The following is a 23,845-nucleotide window of genomic DNA, read 5'->3' on the forward strand; positions in this document are numbered from 1 at the left end:
AGGCTTTATACATCTGGAATTCTGTAGTTAAAGAGTTTCTAAAGTTAAATGTAGTATGTTCTTAAAACAAACCTCTCTACCACTTGCCTAGGTTAAATGAGTGACTTCAAGACACAAATTCAATTCATTACCAAGGCTTTTGAGTCAAACCTTCATTTTTCTGATTTGAATATTCATCTGATTAAGGATTACTCACTTAAAGATATGATTTTGGCTCTTCAGCTTCAACAGGCTACACCTGCCTGGGGATAATTCTAAATTACAGCATACCTGGAAACCTATACAAAAGAATGTTTTGAAAGTGATTCAAGGACGAGAGCTTGTTTGAACAAATGCTGCTCTTTTGTCATTGATGTACCACCAATTCCAAGAAAGAGCTTTAAGGATTACTTTATACATTTGTCTCTAGCAAGAAAAAAGTATTTTCTTCAATCCTTGAACTAGTGCAGACAAGGTTATTACTGCCTCAGGTATATTAACAACCAGATAAAACAGCTGTTTTATGTACTGGCTGCCTGATCCAAGTATGTGTGGCAGAATAAATTCATAAACAGCATTTTGGACATAAGAGTGTACACCTTCCCTCTATCGTCAACCCAGACAGTTTCCCTGTAGAATTATTGTCCTGTAGCTCTTTTCAAATACACGTGTCAGGGAATGATCTGTTAAGAAATAGCTGCATTAATTTAGTAGGGCAGGGACAAAAACAAGTTACCAACGGTACTTTTTTTGGGAAACGGTTAGAAAATGGACAAAATGGAAGAATTAGACGTCCTTTATATAAATTGCAGACATCCAGTGTAGTGTAATGGACAGAGTGATTGACCAGGAGTCTGGAAACCAGGATGAGAATCCCCGTTCGGGGGGGCACTGAGGGGTGTAGAACTGGGGGTGTAGAACTGGTAAAACCACTCCTTAAATATCTTGTATCTTGAAAGCCCTATTAGGGTCACTGTAAATTAGTTCCAATTTGATGGTACATAGCTAACCAATATATTTACAACAGAGGCATTTGCTAAGTGGTACAGTGGTTAAACTGCTGTACTGCAGCCAAAACTGTGCTCACAACTGGGGTCTTATCCCGGGTACCTGGTTCAAGGTTGACTCAGCCTTTTGTCCTTCTACTAAGGTTGGTATGATTACCCAGCTCACTGGGGGTGGGGGTAATGTGTAGCCTGCATAATTAACTTTTAAACCATCCAAAGAAGCTTTAAACGCTGTGGGGCAGTGTATAAGCAGCACACTTTGCTTTAGTTATTGTTCATCTCAGCTCAGGTTAAGGAATGCCACTTGTTCCTCAGACAACGAAATGTCTAGCAAACATACCTTTTTTGTTTTAGGAGCAAAATACTGCCACAGAACCACACCAGATTCTTCTGAATAGTAGGGTTTTCAAGCTATGTGAGATGTTCAAGGAGTGGTTTATCACTGCTGCTTCCCTAGTCAGCTTTACAGCCAAGCAGGGATTTGAATTCATGTCTCCTGAATATTATATTCACTATACTACACTGGCTAAGTTTATATATTATTCAGATCTAAGATTTCCAGAAAAATTGATCAACTTACAACATGGATAGATCCGCAACCATCTTTCAATAGAGTTGCTAGATGGAAATTTCAGAAACAACTGAGTTGACCCGGAATAAGAGACATCTATTATGTTCTACAGATATTTCACATTCTGGAATAAGGGGCAGGGTGAGGAAGCGTTTGGTAGCTCTAATACTAGCTCTCCTACAGTGGCAAAATGCCACAGGGTAAATGCAAAAGATCAGCAAAGAAACTGGCAAAACTATTAACCAATCATGAAAACCATAACTGTTTATGTACCAATGGTGATTAAAAAGTCTATTTCAGTCTGCAGAATCACAGTTACTTAGATCTTATTGCTTGCAAGAAAATTATTAACTGTTAGTCTGTTACTAGTTGGCAAATAAAAAGTTCCTGCCACAATTTTCAGGAGTATGCCTGCACACACCAAGTAAGCATATCCCCTCCCCCAAATTGTGGCAGCGGCTCTTTATTTGCCAGGTATGAATGGACTGAAATTTATGAGTTTTCTTATACTAAGTAATAAGATTTCAGCCATCATATATCAACAAAAGTGAAAACATTTATTTTGTGTTCACTGCCAAAATTACTGTCAAAGCAAATTAATCCAATGGGTAGCTTGTCAACAGAACTAGAAAAGCAGCCAGGTTGATTACTGAAGTGAAGAAGTTTGATCATAGATCCCCAGTCCTGGCTCGCCTGCATTCCGTACCTGTTGTGTCCTTCAATGGTTTAGGGCCTTGCTACTTGTTGGAGTGTCTCTCCTACAGAAATGCTGCCCATTCCACTTGATCTTCCTTGCCCTCATTGCTGTGAGTGGCCATGCCAAGGTTGGCAAGGAAAAACCTCAACTGGAACATGGACCTTCTCAGTTGTGTCCCTCGCACTTTGGAATGGCCTTCCACTAGAGATCTGGCAGGTTTCCTCCTTCTAGAATTTTAAAAGACAGCTAAAAAATCTTACTGTTCAGGAAACCTTTAAGGATACTGTATTCTCCTCCTCAGCTAGCGTTCCCGTAGACGCTGCCACCTGAAGGCTGTCTCCATCTCTTGGTTCTATTTGGTTTGTTTACTTTATGAGTTTGGGTTTCATTATTTATTATGATTGGAAATGGTGGGTGTGGTTTAGGGTTTGTATTATGTTGTAATTACCCAAATGAGTGGTCCCACTAAGTTGAACAGGATATAAGTGTCAATAATGATTAAACAAACAAATATTTGGGCTCATTATGGCAAAATGTAACATAAGTAATATTAATGCCTTAGACTTGATGTACTGTTTCTCAGCTCTGCCTTATGCACATATGTGTAATCAAATACCCTGGGGCTACAAAAGCAATTCTTAGAGCAATGCATAAGTGCCTTTGTGGGTAGGGCTCGCACAAATGGAATCTGTGAATGGCTGGAAACTGGGTGTGGTACAGCAGTCACTTTCCCTACATCGCTAGTTGTATCCAAATAATCACCTAAGCACAGCTGCCTGTTTATTTACATTATTAATATACATAAAATGGCAAATCTCAGTCTCCTTTGTGTTATTCAAGGCCAGCCTTATCCTAACAACCACTGAAGCAGTCACTTTTTTGATGCTGCCTCATAAAAAGAGAATCGTTAGAGTCAAGACACAGTGGAAGAGAGGCAATGTCCTTGCTTGCAACTACCACCATCCCTTAAGGCTTTATTGAAACCAGCAGGCTCTGTACAGCCAGCTTTTGGAAGAGGCAAGGGGTGAGTGTCACCACCCCTTCGGGCTCTACTATTAGTGTTCAGGACATGTCTGCATCAGCTGTTTCTGCATCTTCACCATCATTGCCCCTGCTTCCTCCTTTTTCTCCCCCCCCCACACACTTATTTTATGATGGGACAGAGATACTGCCACCACATCCACTATCCTCTATTATAGCCAGGCAAACCTCCTGTACTGTATGGCATGGCAAGAAGAAGGCCGGTACTGTCTGTGATTGTAGATATATGCCATGGGGAACATTGGAGGAAAAAGCCCCCACATTCATGCAATATGCATGGGGGGGGGCTGCAGGTCATTTCCTACCTTAAGTGACGAGAAAACTTGAACTGCCCCTGAGATTTCTGTAACAGAAAGCTCCAGAACAGAGGTTCCTTACCTCACCATGATATCCCACTTACAGCAGGAGGCTGAGATACCAATACACTTTTTAAACTATTTCAGTGTTTATTCCCCCCTTTATGACTAAGCACCTCTAGATATCGCCTTAATTTAAAACACAGACTTTTTTTTGCTTTTTTGGTTCTGCAGCCACTTGTGGAAATGACATGCCTTGCATATCCTACCTTGGCAATCAATCAATCAATCAGTCAAGGATGAAGGGAAAATGAAGGGCCTGTTACTGCATGGTGGACAGGAAAACAAAAGTAACAAGGTAATGTATCCCGACTAAGTACCATTTATAAAAGATTGAAGTTTCCTCAGCTGGAATCTGAAGTTTCTAAGTGTTCCTAGAGGTACACAGGGGAATAGGTAGAACAGATATCATCACACTATGGAGTGTTAGGCAGGAAGAAATGTAGGAATTTGTAGGTTCACGTAAAGGAAATGCAGTTGAGACCCAACAAACCAGAAACAAATAGAAGCCATAGCACTCAGCACACCAAGATATAGATGCAAGGTAAAGCCACCCCCCCAAAAAAAGTTATATGGCACTTAGTATTTGATTTAACTGCTCTGTAATTAAAGAAATTTTTAAAAGGTTAGCCAATGCAAATGGGAAGGAAGATTTAGTTCCCACAGCAGAACACAGAAAACAGGAAACATCTACAATAAGATGGTATTTGTCTTCATACAATGGAACATAAAGATGTGTCATCATGCAGTTTCAACAGCTATTTCTAAGTAAACTTAAATATTATATCAAGGCATGCATATATTACGTTTCCAGTACATTTCATAGCCTGTTATAACTTGCACAAGGGGATGGGGGGGTGGGGTGGGGTGGGAGACAAACAAATGTAACCTATTCAACTCAGTGCACAGCTCTTAATCAGCAAGCAACTCAAGCTCAAGGGAGGGAAATCAATTTTCAGAAGTCAGAGTAACAACTGCAGATTTAATCAAATTTCATCTGCAATCCCTTACTATTCTCAATATTTCTGAAAGCAATGAGCTCAATGGCAAAGAATGAATTTCAATAAATGTCATATATTTACTTGCTAGGCTTAATTCTTATGAGTTATAAGGCTGGATCAACTTATATACAGAACAAAAAAGTGCTTCTAGGGTCTGATGCTCTTTAGTAAAGAGGAAGATATTTCTATAGTGCTATAGTAGGAACACAAAACATGATAGCCCTGTTTATGTTACAGATGTGCATATGAAGAACACTCTCAAACATTTTATAAGACTAACAGCTCATGATATAAGCTACGACCAGGAAAATATTTCAGAAAACTAACTTCTAGGTGAAAGGTTCTTTAGGTCTGGAATTTTTTCAGCAGTGATTTAAGCAAGCCTCAAATAAGGAATTGAAACTTCCTATTCTTGCCCAACAAACAGGAATGTATCCCTATTAAAAACCAATGTAAGCATTTGCTTACAGGGAATTGCACTGGAGATATTCCTGTAGATTGTATCTTTATATTCCACAGCAAGTATGTAGGATATGACACTATGAACCTTTGAACAATATGAGCTGCACTTAATACAAAAACTCCTTCAGATCAAAATACTGGAAGTCAACGAGCTCTTTGTTAAAGAATACTTCTAAAAATAATACACATCCTCTGATTATTGCATTTTAAAGGTACAAAGAACAATATCCTTAGCCTTACCTCTTGTTGCTCTCTTATTGATTTTAAAACTAACAAAAAAGGCAAAGCTTCAGCAGGTGTATCACTATAAACTGTGGTATAGTTGTAAAGAATGTGAATTCCCACAAGGCCCTGAAACACACAGACTGATCTCGACCATTTATACTATCTCAGCCTGAGCTACCTCACGGGGTTGTTCTGGGGATAAAGCAGGGGGGAAAGAGAGCCATGTCTGCCATTCTGAACTCACTGTAGACAAGAGAGGCTACAAATGTAATATACAAATATACTGAACAATCAAAAAATAAAAGAAATGGGAAACCTATATTTATTTATTCAGCTTATATACTGTCCATCTTAGTGAGATTACTTCTTAGGATGGTTCACATGACATGCACCGAAATTATATAGAACCAAACAAGAACAGAATACCATAATCTTGACAGCTAAATCATCAAACATTAACCATAATAAAATGGTAAGCATCTGATGACACCTGAAATGAAAACACAACCCTAACAAAATTACAATAAACTAATAAATCACATAAATATATAAATATAAAACACGCAAGATATAAAAAAATACAGGTCACTGGTCAGACTAAGGGATAATATTGTTGAAGTCCTCACTAAAGAATTTGGTCTTTATCAGTCTTCAAAAGGTTTGTAGGGCTGTCTAACTTCCAGAAAAAAATTGTTCCACAAAGAGGGTACTACTACTGAAAACACATGATTCTTGGTACAGTTTTTCTCTATTTCTCACAAGGTAGGCACCCCAATAGTAAGGCTCGGGAGGATCAGGTTAACTGGGTAAATATTTTCGGGGAGAGATGCTACGACAAGTAATGAGGTGCCAAATCATTAAAGGCTTTATGAGTCATAAATAATACCTTAAATCTGGCAGTGAAGCTAACAGGAAACCAGTGCAAGCGAGCCATGATTGGGGAAATATGATTGAATGTCGTAGCCCCTGAAATTATCCTGGCTGCAACATTCTTGACCTGTTAGAGCTTCTGTACCATCTTCAAGGGAAGCCCGAACATAGACAGCATTGCAGTAGTCAGTTCTCAAGATTATCAATGTGTGGATCAAAGTCTTTAAGAATGTCTTGTCCAGATAGGAGCACAAGTGGGCAATCTACCTGAGATAAAAGAAGATATTCACTGCCAAAATTTGTATATTCAGATGTCATACCACCAAGTCTTTTGTTTCACACTTCAGCACAGGTTTGTGCTGCATTCAGTGATGTCACAGCTAACCCCCAAAGAAAGAAACAGTTACCACCCTGTGGAAATGAACAATAAACTATGATGAGTTTTGCTAGAGAGCATAACATCCCCAGTTCAATTAATTTACAACGGGTCAAATTTGTCCTACAACCTTTAGGTCCTTTAAAAAGCATGAATGATTATTTCACTGTACAGTACATTGCCATCCCTGAGGCAAACTGCCAATTCCAAGGATTTATTAACACTGAAAGGAGCAAGTTAGTACACATTTGTTGTGTTAGGATGTATTTCAAAATTAGATTGCAACAAAGGTCTGATTTCCTAAAAATTATCTGAAACAAGAAAATACTGCAAGGTGAAAGATTGTCAAAGTAATGAGTGCTTCTGCAATACAAAGAGCTCAATGCAGAACAGACCTATTCTAGAGGGAAACAAAGGGGAGAGAGAAAGGTCATTTAATTATTCTCGTCTTTAAAAGTATCATCTACACACTATTTCCCTTGGGTGAAGAAATCAGTTTAAAAATGGATTCTGCTAACATGCTTGTGTCAGCTATTATGTATTAATTATAAATACTTTTAAAAGAACTGCTCAAGGAAAAAACTGTGTTCTTTGGAAGAAAGGTCCAGACACAATAAAAAACATTGATTTGTATTAAATGTGTCATGTAATTTAATGCAGAGGACACTACAAATGTTAAACATTTTATTCCTCTAAACTTAAAAAAGGCGGTTCACAGTGTGCAAATTTTTAAAAAAGAAGAAACTTTAGAAAAGTGAGGAAGGATAGAACAGCCTTTTAAAAAAAGAATACAGCTTTCTCCCATCTGGTGAGCTTACAAAGATATTCCTAAGAAGCAAAATCTACAAATCTGCTGTCAGTATCAAAAAGACCCTGCTCTGAAATCAAGAGACAATATATTCTGCTGTACAGTGGACCCTTGACTTACAGACGGCTTGACTTACAGACTTTTTGAGTTACAGACTTCTCTGGCCGCAAAATTTAGATTTGACTTGCAGACTGAGATTTGACTTACAGACCAGAAAAAAACCAAAATGGAACAAAAACGGCCTGTTACGGGATTAATCGGTTTTCAATGCACTGTAGGTCAATGGAGACTTGACTTACAGACTTTTTGACTTGAGAACCGCCTTCCAATATGGATTAAGTTCTCAAGTCAAGACCCCACTGTATAATGGATACAAGACAAGGACTTCAATGTCCATTATGTGGAAGGCTGTTCCTAACCCCAAACTGAAGCCAGATAACAAAGACTTTTAAACTGATCACATACATCAATTTGAATTAGGCCCCAAAGCCCAAAAGAACCTTGTGCATTTCTCATGGGGAAATGTTACAGTCACTCCAAAGAGAAAAAGGCTGGGTAGCCATGTTCTGCAGTAGAAATAACAAGAGGGGCTGTCCTATATGCTGATGGTTGCCATATTCACTTCCTAAATTTCAGCACAACACTAAACCATGGTACTGTAAGGAGGAAACAAATGCCAAAGAAGTGCTTTGTAAGGAATAATCAACATTCCTCAGTGATAAGCTGCTCTGCACATGGGTAACTGCTTCGCTGAAATGCGAGAAATTCTAACCAATGAGCATATATTCATCAGGGACCAATCAACTGCTGCATACTTTTGTTCTTTTTTTAGAACTGTACAAGAACTTGAACCCTGTTGATCTCAGGGTCCCCACCCTATTGGGCAGCCAAGTGCACACTTGTTTTACCTGAATAAACCTGTTGCCCTTTCCTCCAAGAAACTGTCCACTTATTATTGCTCAAGACTTAGCTTAATACAATTAGCTAAGACACCAAGCTCCAGGAATAACAGTAAACCATGGTACAGTATACTGCAGTAATAAAAACAGAATAGCTCTCTCCTGGGCTGACACATTTGCTCCCCATCATTGTTGAGGAGGAAGGTGTTGAAACTGGAAGATGAAAGGAGGAAGAAATAAGTGGAAGCACTTGAACCCTACTTTCTGCACCTGAGAAAACTGCCTGACTTACTCATTCCTCATACAGTATGTCCACACAGAAGTGGGAAAGAAAATAGTGCAGTTAGTATGACTGCCATCTCCCAGACTTTCACAACCAAGAAACATACCCAACAAGGACTGTGGCCTTGTTTGAGATTTAAGGAAATAGCACTGCAGAGACACAGCTAGACCTATATGCTCTCTAAAAATATTGCAAGATCGTACATGTCCCAATTAAAACAACAACAACTACAACAACTGAAAGGAGGAAAGAGTTCTTCCCCAAAGATTTGTTAAAGGAGGTATGGAACACTAGTATTTTCTAGCAGCACAATTCTATATACATTTGCTTGGAAATTAACTACTGCTGTATTAATTGGGGCTTACTCTTAGTCAGGATAGCAGACTTGCTGAGCACTGTCACCTAGGAGGCCTATGAAGCCATGGCACTTCTGTCACTCCCGACCTGTACCTCCCCCAAATCCTCCTGAGTGTAGATAGCTATCAGCTCATCAGGCTACCTAATGAATGCTATGCTTATCCTTACAGCTATAAATTAAAGTGCTGGTAATTTCAGAAGAGTGAAATCAGACAGCAATTTTCCCTTATAAACTTGTGATGTTTTTATGCATAGAGAGAAGATGTTCCACATGGTCTTAGAGTTAAAATGAATAAACAGGTGCCATGTGTTGGATTCTGCTACATGACCTAGTTACAGCAGTCCGGTGAATGGGAACTGCAAAATATTTATACAGTGTCTTGCTAATTTGCTCTTTAGCCTTGATGACCATAAGCCAAGCACGAGTAGGACATTTTCATATGACCAAGTTCCCCATGGATCTCACCATGTAGCAACAACAAAACAGACTAAACTGCATGCATGGAATATGTCCTGAAAATCACTGTTCAGAGCCAGCTGAAACAAAAATCAGCATAAGACCATTTGCCCCATAAAGTAAACCACATAAATATATATTTTAAAATATTTTGAATTTGTATTTAAAACAGTGATAAAGAAATACAGACATAGAAGGCACATACATTGCTTTGCTCAGTGGGATAAAGTGATTAACAAGACTTTGGCTAAATAGGGGCTGATGTATGTTGCATGATGTCTGTTTTGTTGTATGCCCATCAAAGCTTAAGTGTGTCTTGGATGTACCATGCAATGTGATGGAGATATGTTAGAAGATGTGACCAGCTACTTGTTGGAGTAAGACTCATATGGCTGCACTAAAAGTGCTTCTCCCAGAAATTAGAACGACTGCATCACTTACATACAGTGAATGCCCATGTTGTATGGCTTGATAATGGCAAAGCATAAAATGAGCAGGGCCTGCCATTGGAAGAAGGTGAAATTGATAACTAAGTATTCATGAGGGCAGCAGAACTCTGCATTAGGATGTGGAAGCAGCTGAATTCCAGTCATGCAAGGCAAGAATATAAAGCACATTTTGAAAGGGATGCCAAACCCCTTCACTCTTAAATTGTATTCCCAAGGCACAATGACTTCAAAACAAAAACCCCATCAAGAGAGGAAAAACTGGAGGTGACTTGAGCAGGAGGTATGGTTGAAACAGGTATGGAACTCCCACCTGCTGCTTCTGGGGTTTAAAAATCAGTCCCTACCATTTCATAGATTGGTGTGACCATGCAAATCTTGCCCTTATCACACACAGTTAGAACCTATATAGCCCTGTCTACTTTCGACACTAATCTCACTGAGCAATATAAGTGCCTAAGGGATTCCCAGCTACTACATTTTGTTTCCTGTAATAATTCAGTTCTACAATTAGATCGAGGACAACTTCTTATATCAACTTCATTCTTTCTTACACTAAGTCAACACTGAACATTTCTCTGAAGCCAATGATATCATCATTACCAGTAAATACACACAAGAACACTCCCTGCACCTGAAGCGTATATCCTTATTATCTATCTTGCAATATTACTCATATATTATAATAACTGTGTTCTAACAAGTCAATTCTGACTTATGGCAACCTTTTCCAGGCTTTTCTAGGTAGAGAGTACTCAAGATGTGGTTTTATCATTCCCTTCTTCTGGGAGCAGCCTGGGACTGTGCAGCTTGCCCATGACTGCACAGGCTGGCTCTACTAACAGTCAACACTCATATATTACATGGAATAAATTTAATAAAGGAAGAGACAGAAAATGGTGACTAATCATACACACATACCTTTTGAAACATGCTACACATAAAATATGCATGCTACCTTAATGTTGGTATCACCAAGCAATAGCTAAAATCATGTAACATGCACCTATCATTTGTTCTCTTGCTTATCCTCTACCATTTGCACATATACAATTCCAAAATGGTTTCTTTGAAGCAGTGGTGTAACTGGACCTCAGCTTTCCAAATAGTTTCAGGTGTGAAGTCTTTAACTCAGTCATTCAGAGTTAAAGAACTACTGAGTTAAAGTTCTACATGTAGAACTACTGTTGGTTTAGGTACAGATTATACAGTATAAATTCTTGGCTAGATACAGATTATACATTAAGACATTAAATTAATTCAAATTCAACTATTCACTTGAAGTAAGTAAAATGATTTTAAGAAACTTTTTAAATGAAAGATTATAATAACTGTAGTACAGACTATTCTAGCCAACATACCTGCATTTAAAGAGGTTCAACATACTTGCATTTAAATAGGTTCAACAATCTTAAATTTAATGGGTGCTGCAAACTATAGAATATACTCCCATCTGCACTTATAATGAATGAACTCAATGTGACTGTGTAAACATACACAGGACTGCACCATAAATGTTTAGATGGATCACAATGTTTATGTCCACCTAACTCGGCTTCCCAAACTTGGAACCAAAGGTGCCAATACTTTAGGTCCCAGAAGTCTCGGCTTAACATGCCCAATTGTTAGGATTCCTGGAAGATGCAGTTTGTTGCAACCCAACCTGACAACCCAAGTTTCAGAACCACTCATTGCTTCAGCTAATCCCAGCGGAGATTTTCAATATGAAGTGTGAACACCCTATAGCTGAATGAACTTTTAAAAGTTCAAAATGAGGACATATCTCCTAATAAAAAGAGTTCTAATATTACAAAGAGAAAAACACAAACTTGTTGTTTAATCATTAAGTTGTGTCCAACTCTTTGTGACCCAAACTTAGGAAATAGTATTTCCTGTTGAAGTTCTTTATTTACAAATAGGTACGTGCTGAAAGCTTAAATCTAACAACTGCTTGTTTTGAGTTATATTTATTTCAGGTTTGACAGTTCTTACTGGCAAAAAAAAAAAAAAAGCAAAACAAGGCGGGGGGGGAGGGCATCCAGGAACACTGCAACGTTTAACAATATATGCATATCTAATTTCAACTTGGACTATGTCTTAATGCATTGACATTCTTGTAATATTTCTGCCAGAGCACTGCCAAAATTACAAACTTCTTTGCAAAATCATTCACAGTTGTCACGTAAACGCAAGTTTGACTAATGCAATTTAGAAATGTAACTACAGTATTCAGTGGCAAGCTAAGTCTCACATACTGTACTACGTTATTCCAAGGTAGGATGCATAAACTTCCTAGCAAGAACAAATTTGTGAAGTATGTATTTCCATCTAAAATAGTTTTAAGTCCCCTATAGTTGTACTCCTAGATTACAGGATTTAAACTGCGATGAAACCCAGATGGTACTAGAAGTCTTGCAAAACAGTGAATGGAGGAGGGAGAGAATTAAGCCTTCTCCTAGGGGGTAGTTAAATTCTGCTTTCACACCCACCCACTCCTGGCTTGATACCTACCGGGCAAAACACGTACACTAGTTACATTTCTAAGAAGAAGGGCGTCATGTTATCTTATCAGGACCCCTGCTAGCCAAAGCAAACTGTGAAGAAGAGTTGCGTCCACCTGCAAGCACTCTGCAGAAACCACTCCTTCCGGGCACGGTTGTCTGAAAGAATGCGTTGATGTCAGAGCGATCGCCTCTTTTGCCTCTTAAAAACACTCCCGGGGCTTTCTTTGCCAGCGTCTTGGTGGCGATGCCACCGCCGCCGGTGCCGTCAAGCTGACTCAGATCGCGGGTCTCCAAACTTCTTTGTAAGCAAGCCGCGTTGCAGAGCCGCCAGCCACTTCAATTCTTTCGCCCTGGCCCCCTCCTCTCTGCCACTCCGCCTTGGGAGGGGGAGGGGGGAGAAAGAGTCACTCCTGAATCATCCAGGATCTCATTTCAATCATCTCTCAGAGAAAGGACTTGGCTTATTCTTCGCTCTTTCCAGTGAGCTCAGCACGTCCTCTTTCTCTCTCCTCCCGCTCGCCCCTCTTTATAAAGTGAATGGCAAACTACATGTGTGCATCGATCCGGAAGATTCCCATCCACTCCATTTCAACAAAGAGTCAGAAAATACCATATCGGATTCTACGTTATAATCGCAGACAGGGAAACCTCGCCCCAGAGCCCAAGATTCAACGCTGGAGGGTGTATATTTAAAAGCAAAGGCACAAGTGACGGGGCCCCAAACCGCGTGGGAGCTTTTGTTTCCTAATGGCAAATATAACTAGTGGTTAAAGTAAGATGGAGAAAATGCACTTTATACTCTCTCAGAGGCACTCCCTTTTACGTCACAGGTTCTAAGGCAGATTCTTTAAGTTCAACTTCCGCTTTGGCCACACCTGCTAAAATTCCTCCGCATTGGGATCGCAGGCAGTTTCGAAACTTCTGGGTGTGTGCCTTTCCACTGATTTTTACCAATAAGCATCTATTTAAGGAAAGAAAAGTGGCACTGATTAAGCCACCTGTGCATCACCTGCCGTGGAAGTCCCGCCTCTTGCATCTCCTGTGGTTACCCAGGGGCGAGGAAAGCGCTTTGCACGTGCTCAGAGCTTCTCTCGTCTTATCACCACTTCACAGGCTTAGGAACGATCCCTGGCACGGAAAACAGGTTTGGAGCTGAATCCTGCTGAGTCCAGGCAGATCTCCAACAACACCGTGGCAGCCAAAATTCCAGTCACTCATTTCCTCTACGAGCAGCAGCCACTTATTGCAGATCAACAGCAGTGGTTTCCCCCCACCCCACCCCAAAGGAAGTATAGCCACCCTAAAAGTCAAGCCTTCAAATATTTGGAATGCCTCCGCGCTTAATTGCTACGGCTACAAAGCTTGCGCTCCCTCACCTGGAAGTCAGCCTCATTAATTCCATCTCTGAGTTATTAGACGCGTTTAGAACAGCTCTGCAAAAGCAATTCCTCCCCAGAAGTCACACCTGATCTAGCTACAATCCTCTGCCTCAGATAAAGGGTGGGAGAGGCCGAGGGAATGAAATCAGCACACGCTCAGAGGCGCTTTACCTTTCCTTCATTACCACTGACTCGTTCATGGCATCGGAGAGAAGTGCCTTCCTTGGCTGAAGGGCCCCCAGCCCCTAGATTCAAGATCCGATCCCAACTAAAATGAACTATCAATTCACGAAGGTGCATTTCAGGCATAACAATGCTGTGTCTACTAGGCTTCGGGAAGACCCATACATGCGATTGGGCTGTACCAGACATAATAAAGGCTACACGCTCTGGAACCAGCCACTGTACAGTAGTAGCTCAATGTATGCGCGAGGGTGCTTTTCCCTTCCCTTCCCTGTAGCATTTGCAACCCGCGCGGGTCCACTGGGCTGTACCTTGCTTGCTGAAGGCGAGGAGGATGCAGCTGTTCAGCCGGCCGGTTCTCCGCCTCGGGAGTCGTGCCTTTCGGATCCCACCGTGGTGGTGCCACCGGCTTCCTCCTCTACTCCCTCTCTTGGCGTGAGCCACCTGGAGGAGAGGAGGGGGAGACGCCGCCGGCGCTTGCCTGCCCAGCGAGGCGCCCTCCAGCTCCGCGAGCTTCCTGGCTTTTCTCGCTCGCTTGTTGCTTGCGTATTGACTGGCTGGGTCTCGGCTTGGCGGAGCCTTTCCCTCCGCCGCTCGCGTGGCGGCTCCCGGCGGCAACTCGCCACGGCCCCTCCTCTCCCGCGCGGTCCTCCTGACCTGCCGGTGACTCACCAGACCAGGAGTGGGGCGCGGTAGAGGGGAAGCCCTAGAGGCGCAGCAAGGCACCTCTTCCCCACACGAGCACCCCAACACCACAGTTTCCCCCCCCCCCCTCAGCTCGCCACTTGCGGTCTAGAAACCTTTCCTCCTCAAACGCTTCCCCGCCTAGTCTCGAAAACAAGCGGCAGAGCAGCTCCGCCAAGCGCCGAAGGGATAGTTCCCGCCAATTTTGCCCCACTTCTTCGCCTCCTCTTCTCCCTTCCCACGCGCGCCACAGGCCCCTCAGGTGGTTTCCTTCAGCCTCGGAAGGAAGGGGCTCCGGAGGAAGCACGGGGCCCCGAGCGCCTGCCAGCCGGCAGGGGAAAAGCGTGGTGACACAAGCGCACGAGGAAGAGCTCTTCTCAGCTATTGTTAAACTCGCCTGCCGCTTTCCTGAGAGGAGCGGCTGGCGGTGAACTGCAGACACGTGTATTATTATTCAGCGATAAAACTAAACGCGTTGTCACAAAATTAATTGAGGCAAAAACAACAACAAACAAACAAAAAACCTAAACACTTCCTCCCGCAAGAAAACTGTGTGGTAGTCCCTAGTGGACATTTGACTGAGTTGGAGCCCTACATGTGGCAAAAATACTGAAACCCACCTTTACTGCTTTATTACTACCTTTACTCGGGCCAACCAAAATGCCACCAAAGCAAAAGCAGTGACATTCCCCAACTTTGGCTATCCAGTTTGCTTATAGCCCAGGCATGGCTAGCATTGGTTTTTATGTGCGGAGTTAGAGCTACGGGGATAATAATGCTCTTGTTGCCTTTTCCTCTGAAGGGACTGCTGCGATTTTAAAATGGTGAATGACAAACAAGAATAGACGCGTGCAGTTTTGCTGCAAAGCTAACCTGAGGAAGAATGCACCATTTGCTAGGGGTAGCTTGGTTGGAGCTGTGAGACAGAACAACAAGCAGACCAGTGGCACCTTAGATACCATCCAAGCTGTTGTGAAGACTGATTTGTTGTGCCACAAGGAACTGCAGACTTAAGTCATGATGAAGCAGCAATCTCTGGTCCCAGAGAGTTTGTCATAGGAAATCTTCCAGGTGCCTCAAAATGATTCCTTGTTTCTGTCAGTCCTAAAGGCAGCCCTCTAGTCAGAACTATGTGGCTGCTATGAATCACACTCTGATGAGCATGATCAGGTACAATCCCTTTTTCCAGGGTGCAAGGCCTGAGAATGTAAGGACAACTTCCGTGCCATGCCCCCTCCCCACCCAAATGCATAGCAGATTGGAGCAGGATGGTGGCATTCACATTCCCAATGGGTTAATTTGAGTACACAGAAATGCCCAAACACAGATTGCATGAGAAACTACTGTATAAAGTATTTAGGGGCTAGATGTTCATAAATCTAATAAACACCATTATATTTAATTTGTATAGATGCCTCTTTCCTGGAGTGACGGTCAAACAGTACAAACTGTTTTCAGAGAAGATCACTAACTGCAAGCAACAGCATGTATCTGCTTGTGGGAGTAAACCAGATTAAATCCAAGGAACTAGATTTAACTTGTTTATAGATCACAGAATTTTTGTTGTAGATCTTAAACCATCTTCTTTACATTAGCGTTTCTGTCTTCAGAGAGATAAGTGTTTTCCATAATCATCTTTGCCAAAATATAGTTTATATTTCTCAGTTGCTGTCAGTACAACAAACAAACATAAACACAAGTTATATCAATATAAACAATACTGCTTTTTTTTGCATCTCAAACGGTTTTTGGACCCAGTTTTCCAGTGAACTCTGTGCTGATTTCCTATGGATTCTAAGCTGCTTGTTCCTATGTAAAAAATAGTCACTCCTTTTTAAAAAGAAATGTGAAAGAACTGTTGAATTAAGTTGGCTCAATTTTTTTTGCTGCCAGTGGCTTTTTTAAGACTTTGTATAGTTGATAATATCACATGAATGTTCTAGATAAAAGATTTATTTCAAAGTAAAAACTGGACCTTCATTTAAACATTTCATGGGTAACCTTTGTCTTCCTCCTCCATACCATTTTACTGAGATCATATAATAGATACGAGAAAATTTAATCTGTATTCTCTCTGTTGAGACTGTCAAAGGTGAACAGCTCTCCCCAGAGATCCAGACTTAAATCGCCTTATAAACATCATCAAATAGCCATCTATTTGTGGGAATATGACTCCCAAGAGAAAGGGAGTACTTAGATATTGAGCATATGGACTGTTCTGCTTGCAACATTCTATGAGTTACATTTTGTTTTGAGATACTGTACTGCCTAACAAATCAAATGCTCCAGTGGTAAAAAATCTGAAACCCTTGAGATTTGTAAGACTATCATATGCTTGCAAAGCAGAGAGGCTTATGAAACATTTTGCAGCCTATTTTTTATTCTTATTATTTTATTTTTTCTAGAATGCTATACTTATATGGAGAAAAGTATGAGATAGTAAGAACAATGGAGAGGTAAAACCAATTCTCAGATAGGATTTATATACCATAACCTCCACCATTCCAGCATGCTTTGACTCCAGATCTTTCCACTATTTCTGTCTGTAAGGGTGTTTTATAAATTAATATGAAGAATAAAAACCTGACTAATATGTTCAATGTGTCAGCATTCGAACTGTTGACAGAAGCATGAGTAAGAAAAGTGTATCTAATTATAATCCATAAAGAATTGAGATTTAACCCTCCGTTACACATTTTGCTTCTCTGGCAGTAAGAAGTTCTAGAGGTGTCACTTATTTGGTTGGGTCTTCTTTAGAGGAAAGATCTTGAGACCCACTGAGATTTTGTAATGCTCAGTTTGTTTACAAATATTAAACAAGTATAATTTATGTAAAAGAAAACCATATACAGTGGGGTCTTGACTTGAGAACTTAATCCGTATTGGAAGGTGGTTCTCAAGTCAAAAAGTCTGTAAGTCAAGTCTCCATTGACCTACAGTGCATTGAAAACCGATTAATCCCGTAACAGACCATTTTTGTTCCATTTTGGTTTTTTTCTGGTCTGTAAGTCAATTCTCAGGCTGCAAGTCAAACCTAAATTTTGCGGCCAGAGAAGTCTGTAACTCAAAAAGTCTGTAAGTCAAGCCGTCTGTAAGTCAAGGGTCCACTGTACACACTCCTGCCAGGCAGCAAATCTACAATCTTAGATCTCCAGAGGGAAATACTCTGCAATTAAGGATGCTTCCAGCCTTCATTTCACATCTCTCCTCTTTGTAAACTTGTTTTTTTCTTCAGAGACATTCAAAGTGTTGGTTTAAATAAACTTACCCAGTCCCTTAGCTGGCAGGAAGAGGAAGGTGTGTCACTTTTCCCAAGTGATGATGTCTTTCCTTTTCAAAACATTCCAGAGAGATTTATTTACTTAAAAAAATAATATTCTGACAATTACATCCTGTGAGGTGATATCCTGACCTCTAATTTTTAAGCCAGGTATACAATGCACTGAGAAGAGTCAGCCTATGTAACCTTGGGCAAGCTACATGGTCTTAGAGTGCCCCCAGAGGAAATAAAGGGTAAACCATGTCTGAATACACTGAATCTGGAAGACCCCAGAAAGGATTGGCATAAATTGGAATTGACTTGACAGTATGTTGTTGTTGTTGCACTTCTTATTTTTCAGCATTGCTACTGCAAAGAGGTGGGCAAATGATTCCTTGTTGATGGAACTTATATAAGGTACATTTTTCTTTGTTGCTTATCCAGAAGAACAATACCTGGCTTATTAAAATGTTCTGTTTTATTTGTGATAACTTGCATGTCCTACTACAGTATTGCAGTTTCATTTTCTATAACTGGAGGTGGCTGGAATTTAAAATGTGAAGGAAAAGATGGGAGTAATTCATAAGATTTAGCCAACTGTTGACAAGTGATCTTTGTAACTTGGTTATCCCTGCACATACAATCCAATGAATGCTCGCTTAGGGCATCCAGATATGATATGATAAATTAGTTCAATGGATTTGTGACAGGTCTTACATATATCAGATACAAATTGCTTCAGCATTATTTTCAATAGTATCTAGTGTAAATAACTTGGTCTTGGATTGCACATACAATATTAATATTTCAGTGTCAGCCTGATGACAGGGCTAGTTTAAGCCACAGGTTTGATTGTTCCTTATCAAACCTGTGGAGGTTATCTGCTCCTCCTCCGCCACCACCCATCCTCCTCCTCTTTTTCTTTCAGGAGACATATGTCTGGTGAAGTGGTCATGTTTCATGAAATCTTACATTAAAATATAGTAGTTAGTTTTAAAGGTGCCACAACTTCTTTTTCTTTTCTTTTCTTTTCTTTTTTCTTTTCTTTTTTCTTTTCTTTTCTTGAGTGTTTCTTGTTGAAATGCTTACACAGACTAACACGACTGTGACTTGGAAAACTACTAATACCAACAGTTGCCCTGCATAATATCACAACAATCAGACTGCGTTGAAGCTTTTTATGGCAAACTTTGCATGTTTGACCCTAAGAGCTGCGTTTGAATCTGTGCACACAACTACTTTTTTTTTCTTACTTGGAAGGATGACAGAGTTTTCTCTGCATTCCTTCTCCAAGTTTTCCTACAGATTATTGTCTCCTAAGTATTCCCCAAAGCATGGGGAAAAAGTGATCTGTATGAAATTGGTTAGGTGTCATAGCGATTCATGGTGGACAACATACGGTACTACAAGTGGTGCACTCTCACTTGAAGGCAAAGAAGTTAAGACTCATAGAAAAAAACAAAGAAGGACCCTGCCAAGAAGCAAAATCTGCTGATCCTGTTGAGCCACACATTGATGGGGGAGACCTGTATGTACAAGTGTCAATTCCCACAATAATTATGAAGGACTGTATTTAGGGCCCACTTGTCTGGGAAGGGTCAATGTAAAGGGAGCATTGAGTGCTCTTCCCAAACCTATACAGACCCCTGAACCAGACTGTTTACTTCTGAAAACAGTGATGCATATGCCCATAAAGATGATGATTGCCTAGTTCCAGCATAGGAATTGAAATCTAGTGAGACTTCTGTTCACAATGCATCTGTCGATGCTTGTCTGAACAGGTTTTATGGATGGAATGCAGATTTCAGAGGCTATTACGGAAGCAAGTAGGATAATAGTTATTCTATATTAAACATTAACCCAGACTTAAAATATTTGTCAGCAGGCATATCAATATTTTTTTTTTTGCTGTAAGAAGAATATGTTATTCCTGATCATACAGGTTGTTTTTATTAATATGATAGCGCAATCTTTTACATATTTACTAAAAAACAAGACCTGCAACATTCACTGTTGTTTATCCCCAGGTAAGTGTAGATGTGCTTGCATTATGAGACTACAGCTTGTAGAACATTTGTATATCTAGGCAAACCTCACTGCACTGGCTTGATTGCACATAACAATCCCATAATTGTTTCCTGCTTCCTCCTTCCTCACCAGGAGAAAGGGAAAAAAACAAGAAACAAAAAAAAAAATACATCCTGAACAAAAAAGCAGCTCTTTGTAGTATATATCATGGCTTTCCTCAAAACATTATGCTGGTAGTTCATTCTGTATCTCCCACTTGAGAACTGAGGCCAAAAGAGCCTCAGAAGCTAAAAAGTTATTGATGTAAACAGTACATAGGACCATAGTTCGGAAATAACTAGTTAAAAGAGGTCAATAGATTGTTATTTAATTTCTTTTCTAATAGCGAAGGTATGCTTCCGTTACAGTTATAACTTAGCAACGAATAACTTCATTGTAATTGTAACATATCAAAGTTACTTTTATCATGAATGAGGGAATGTCATCACTAAATATTAGAAGAGAAATATTTCATAATTCAATTTCTCTGTTGCAGGTATTGAAACAATGATGAGGAGCAGGGAAGGACAGTAGTTTTTATTGCAGGCTAGCAGCTGGTAGCATTCAGGTTTTCTCCCCACGAAAAATAACTAATCGTCATTATTTAAGTCACAGCTTAAAAGAGTCACTTTTAAAATTGTCATTACAAGAACCATTTACTGCTTTGATGTTATGAAATATATCTATCAATTACATTTGAAAAGTAACTTTCCAAGCTCTGCACAGGGTCTATAAACTACTCAGCATTAATCCCTAGCTATTTTCTAATCTGTTTTTTCTCAGCTCGAGGAAAGGTGAGAAGAAAGGAATTGTCTTTCTGTTTCTAGTGAGCACCTTGACTCAGATGGAGGTGGTGGAGAAGCTAGACACTCACATGAAGAGGAGGAGTGGGAGAAGATCAGCTGTGGACTTCTCATGCATGAGAAAACAACTCTTATCTCTATTTAAACAGCATCTCGATCCGTGTTCTATTTCTCAGATGCACTCATACTGGTCTATTAATCCTTAGGATCTCTTAGATGCACATTAAAACTTGAAGTAAATGTGTGAAGGTTTCCTACAAGGCAAGTGGAAAGACTTCAGTATATCCAGAATAATTATTCCCTATTTGGGAAATGGTGTATTTATATTTTAAAAGAGTATGGATGAGCAAAGTTTTACCACTTTAGCTTTTATTGAAAAATTCCCCCCTAATAATTTAAGGAAGAAAATGCCACTGTATTTGGAAATATGCAAACTTTTGTACCTGGAAAATGAGAAATAAAATTGCAATTAAATGTGGCAAAATTTGAAACATTTGCAAAGTTACCAACTTTTCTTCCTGATCAAGCAGTTGGCAGGCAAGTCTAAATGCAGTCTGTGCTAGAATGAAGGAAGTTTTGAGACAAGATCAGAATTTATCTGCTTGCACTTATTTGGCATAATTTTAGATCAAGTACTTTCAAACAATGGGTTTATAATTTTAACTAGCAGAGTTATCCAGTCTTGGAAGGATAGATGCCTTTTAGTACCAACCCAAGTACTTTTTCTCCTTTTGTCTGCACTTTCTGTTTTCTCTCCTGTCTACTCCTTTTCTCCTGCTTGCTCCTCCACCTGGGGGTGGGCGGGACAACTGGAGAATTAAATATCCAGGGCCTGATGTCCTCTTCACTTGTTAGGGGCATCTAATGGCTGAAGGTGGTATTGTAGGCTATAAACAAACGTTAATTAACTAAAATCACTTAAAAATCAATAATATTTTCAGTGTGGTAGCTGTGCTAGTCTGTTTTATCATGGAAAGCAAAAATAAAGTCTAAAGAGTTGTGGTACTTTAAAGATTGATTTATTTCAGTCTGAGCTTTAGCATCTTTCATTGCTTACCATCTACCGTCTATTAAGTGATATACATAATTACTTAATCCATTGGAAACAAGCAACCACAGGACACACCCCTAGGGTCTCATAAGTGTCCATACCAGGTTTTGAGTTTTTAGGTTTTACTGTCTGGGAGTTATGACAGAGACACTCTCAAACACACAGATTAGTTTATAATTATTATTATCAAATAGAATGCATTACTTTTTTTATTTGTCTCCTCTGCAACTATTGCAGTTTTCACCTTCTCCTGGAAAGACTCATCTTAAGTCAATGCTGCACTGAAACACATTCTCAAAGCCAGGGTAGCAAACATCAAGATGAGAAACTGCCCTGAGGAATGTTTATCTGGATCACATAGTAGGGGAAAGCAAGTTAAGCCAGAAATAATCAGAGGTGGATTTAATTGTAAAATGGCCCACTCCAAAACAAAGAATCTTTTCATGGCTTGATTTTATATTATTGTCTTTCTGTACAAAATGAAACAAAGCAAAGTACAACATAGCTTAAAATGTTTAGTGCCATAATCGCTGCACTGAATGACAGAGCCATTTCACAAGGCATTCAGCAACCTCAGAAGAAATTTGTCTTCTCTTCATAGTTTCACACCAGCTTATATTTGATAAAGTGTTTGTTGTGAACACTGATACCTGCAGCAGATGGAAAACACACTCTATTATGTTTTTGAATATTAAGAAATCAGACAAAGCAAAGATATACAGCAAGGTGTATCTTTTTATAACCTTGTGTGAGAATGTGGGCTCTTGAGAAGCTGAAACCACATATATGTGGAATAAAATTTGCTTTTCCTATGAGTGTGTGTGCATTATGCACTGTCAAGTCAGAACTAACTTATAGTAACTCTTATGTAGCTTTCAAGGTAAGTGAGAACTTTAAGGAGTGGTTTTACTAATTCCATAGATACACACCCTGTGAGTTTCTATGGACAAATGGGGATTTGAGCCCAGTTCTCTTGAGCGGTAGTCTACACCAGTGGTTCTTAACCTTGGGTTATTCAGGTGTTTTTGAACTGCAACTCCCAGAAACCCCAGCCAGCACAGCTGGTGGGGAAGGCTTCTGGGAGTTGCAGTCCAAAAACACCTGAGTAACCCAAGGTTAAGAACCACTAGTCTATACACTACACCACGTGAGGGTACAGGATGGTATCCTGTTTTTCCTATACAGATCAGTCTTGCTGAGTCAGCAACACCACATTCCCTGAGATTTTAGGAACAAAACCTGAGGACAGATGTGGTTGCTTGTAATGTTAGAGAGGCAGGCAGACAAGTGTTGGGAGGGAAGGAAGCGTTACACATATAAAACCATCTTCCTTCCATGCTAGTGCGTGCCGGTGCCAGCTAGGAATAGGTGCCTAGACTTTAGAGTCACCTCACACAAAAATAAACATTTCTTCTCTTCCATTGCTGCTTGCCATTGATTTTTTCCCACCATCTGGATACCGGGAAAGGCACAACAATTTATTGAGATTTCAACTGAAGCATAGGATCTGGCAGCTCTACAGATCACTCACCTTTTTCTGTAGAACAAAGAGAATGAAAATGCAAGAGAGCATTCAAACACACAACAAGAACATCAACAACAGCACCCCCAATCTAGTATATCTCAGCAGCAGTTACATCAGGAAACACTTCCTATAACCTTGCTAGGTCTGCAGTTTAAAGCATACAGATGCTGTAATACTGTTTTCAAGCCCTATTGAACAAAATAGAATTTACTGCTGAATAGATGAATATAGGATTGCACCAATATAGGACTGCAACCTGTATTTACTGGTTTTTATATACGCACCATTGAGTTCAGAGAGATTTATACTGTACGTGAATTGTTATGTATAGCTTTGTGCTGTTGCTAGGGAATAAGTCTCACGAGTGCCAACATATGTGGATCACTCTCAATTGTTTGTTAGAACAATTTAGGTGTTTGGGAAGATACTGATGGAGAACTAAATTTCTTTTAGGTCTTAGTTTTTACTTAAAATTGTACACATGCAGAGTTCTGAACTAGAAAACTCTTCCAAAATGAATATTCAGCAAAATGAACCCTGCTGGACATCATTTTT

General features: G+C 40.0%; 1 protein-coding gene and 2 long non-coding RNA genes across 6 annotated transcripts in view; 1 reads left to right on the forward strand and 2 right to left on the reverse strand.

Moving 5' to 3' along the window:
* The window catches only part of MET (MET proto-oncogene, receptor tyrosine kinase), a 125,500-nt gene extending 111,149 nt beyond the window's left edge, over positions 1-14,351 (reverse strand). The window contains exons 1-2 of one of the 4 annotated variants that reach the window (XM_078376724.1): positions 14,213-14,335; positions 13,349-13,467 (exon numbers count right to left, since the gene is read on the reverse strand). In XM_078376724.1, the coding sequence (XP_078232850.1) occupies positions 13,349-13,375 (27 nt within the window). In that variant the 5' untranslated portion in view covers positions 13,376-13,467; positions 14,213-14,335. Of the gene's footprint in view, positions 1-12,346; positions 12,636-13,348; positions 13,468-14,212 lie in introns of those variants that run through there. The other 3 variants (XM_073000525.2, XM_020789693.3, XM_078376725.1) reach the window with 3 other exon arrangements.
* Positions 14,352-14,910: 559 nt separating this feature from the next.
* LOC144583258 (uncharacterized) lies at positions 14,911-20,819 on the forward strand. The gene is made up of 3 exons (XR_013536956.1): positions 14,911-15,029; positions 18,206-18,261; positions 20,695-20,819. It is a non-coding gene; the product is annotated as an uncharacterized LOC144583258 (long non-coding RNA).
* A 1,445-nt stretch (positions 20,820-22,264) lies between these two features.
* Positions 22,265-23,302, reverse strand: LOC144583259 (uncharacterized). The gene is made up of 2 exons (XR_013536957.1): positions 23,155-23,302; positions 22,265-22,415 (listed from the first exon to the last, which is right to left on the reverse strand). It is a non-coding gene; the product is annotated as an uncharacterized LOC144583259 (long non-coding RNA).
* Between the last annotated feature and the right edge of the window lie 543 nt (positions 23,303-23,845).

This window comes from Pogona vitticeps, chromosome 5, assembly GCF_051106095.1.
Source record: "Pogona vitticeps strain Pit_001003342236 chromosome 5, PviZW2.1, whole genome shotgun sequence".
NCBI classification, from domain to species: domain Eukaryota; kingdom Metazoa; phylum Chordata; class Lepidosauria; order Squamata; family Agamidae; genus Pogona; species Pogona vitticeps.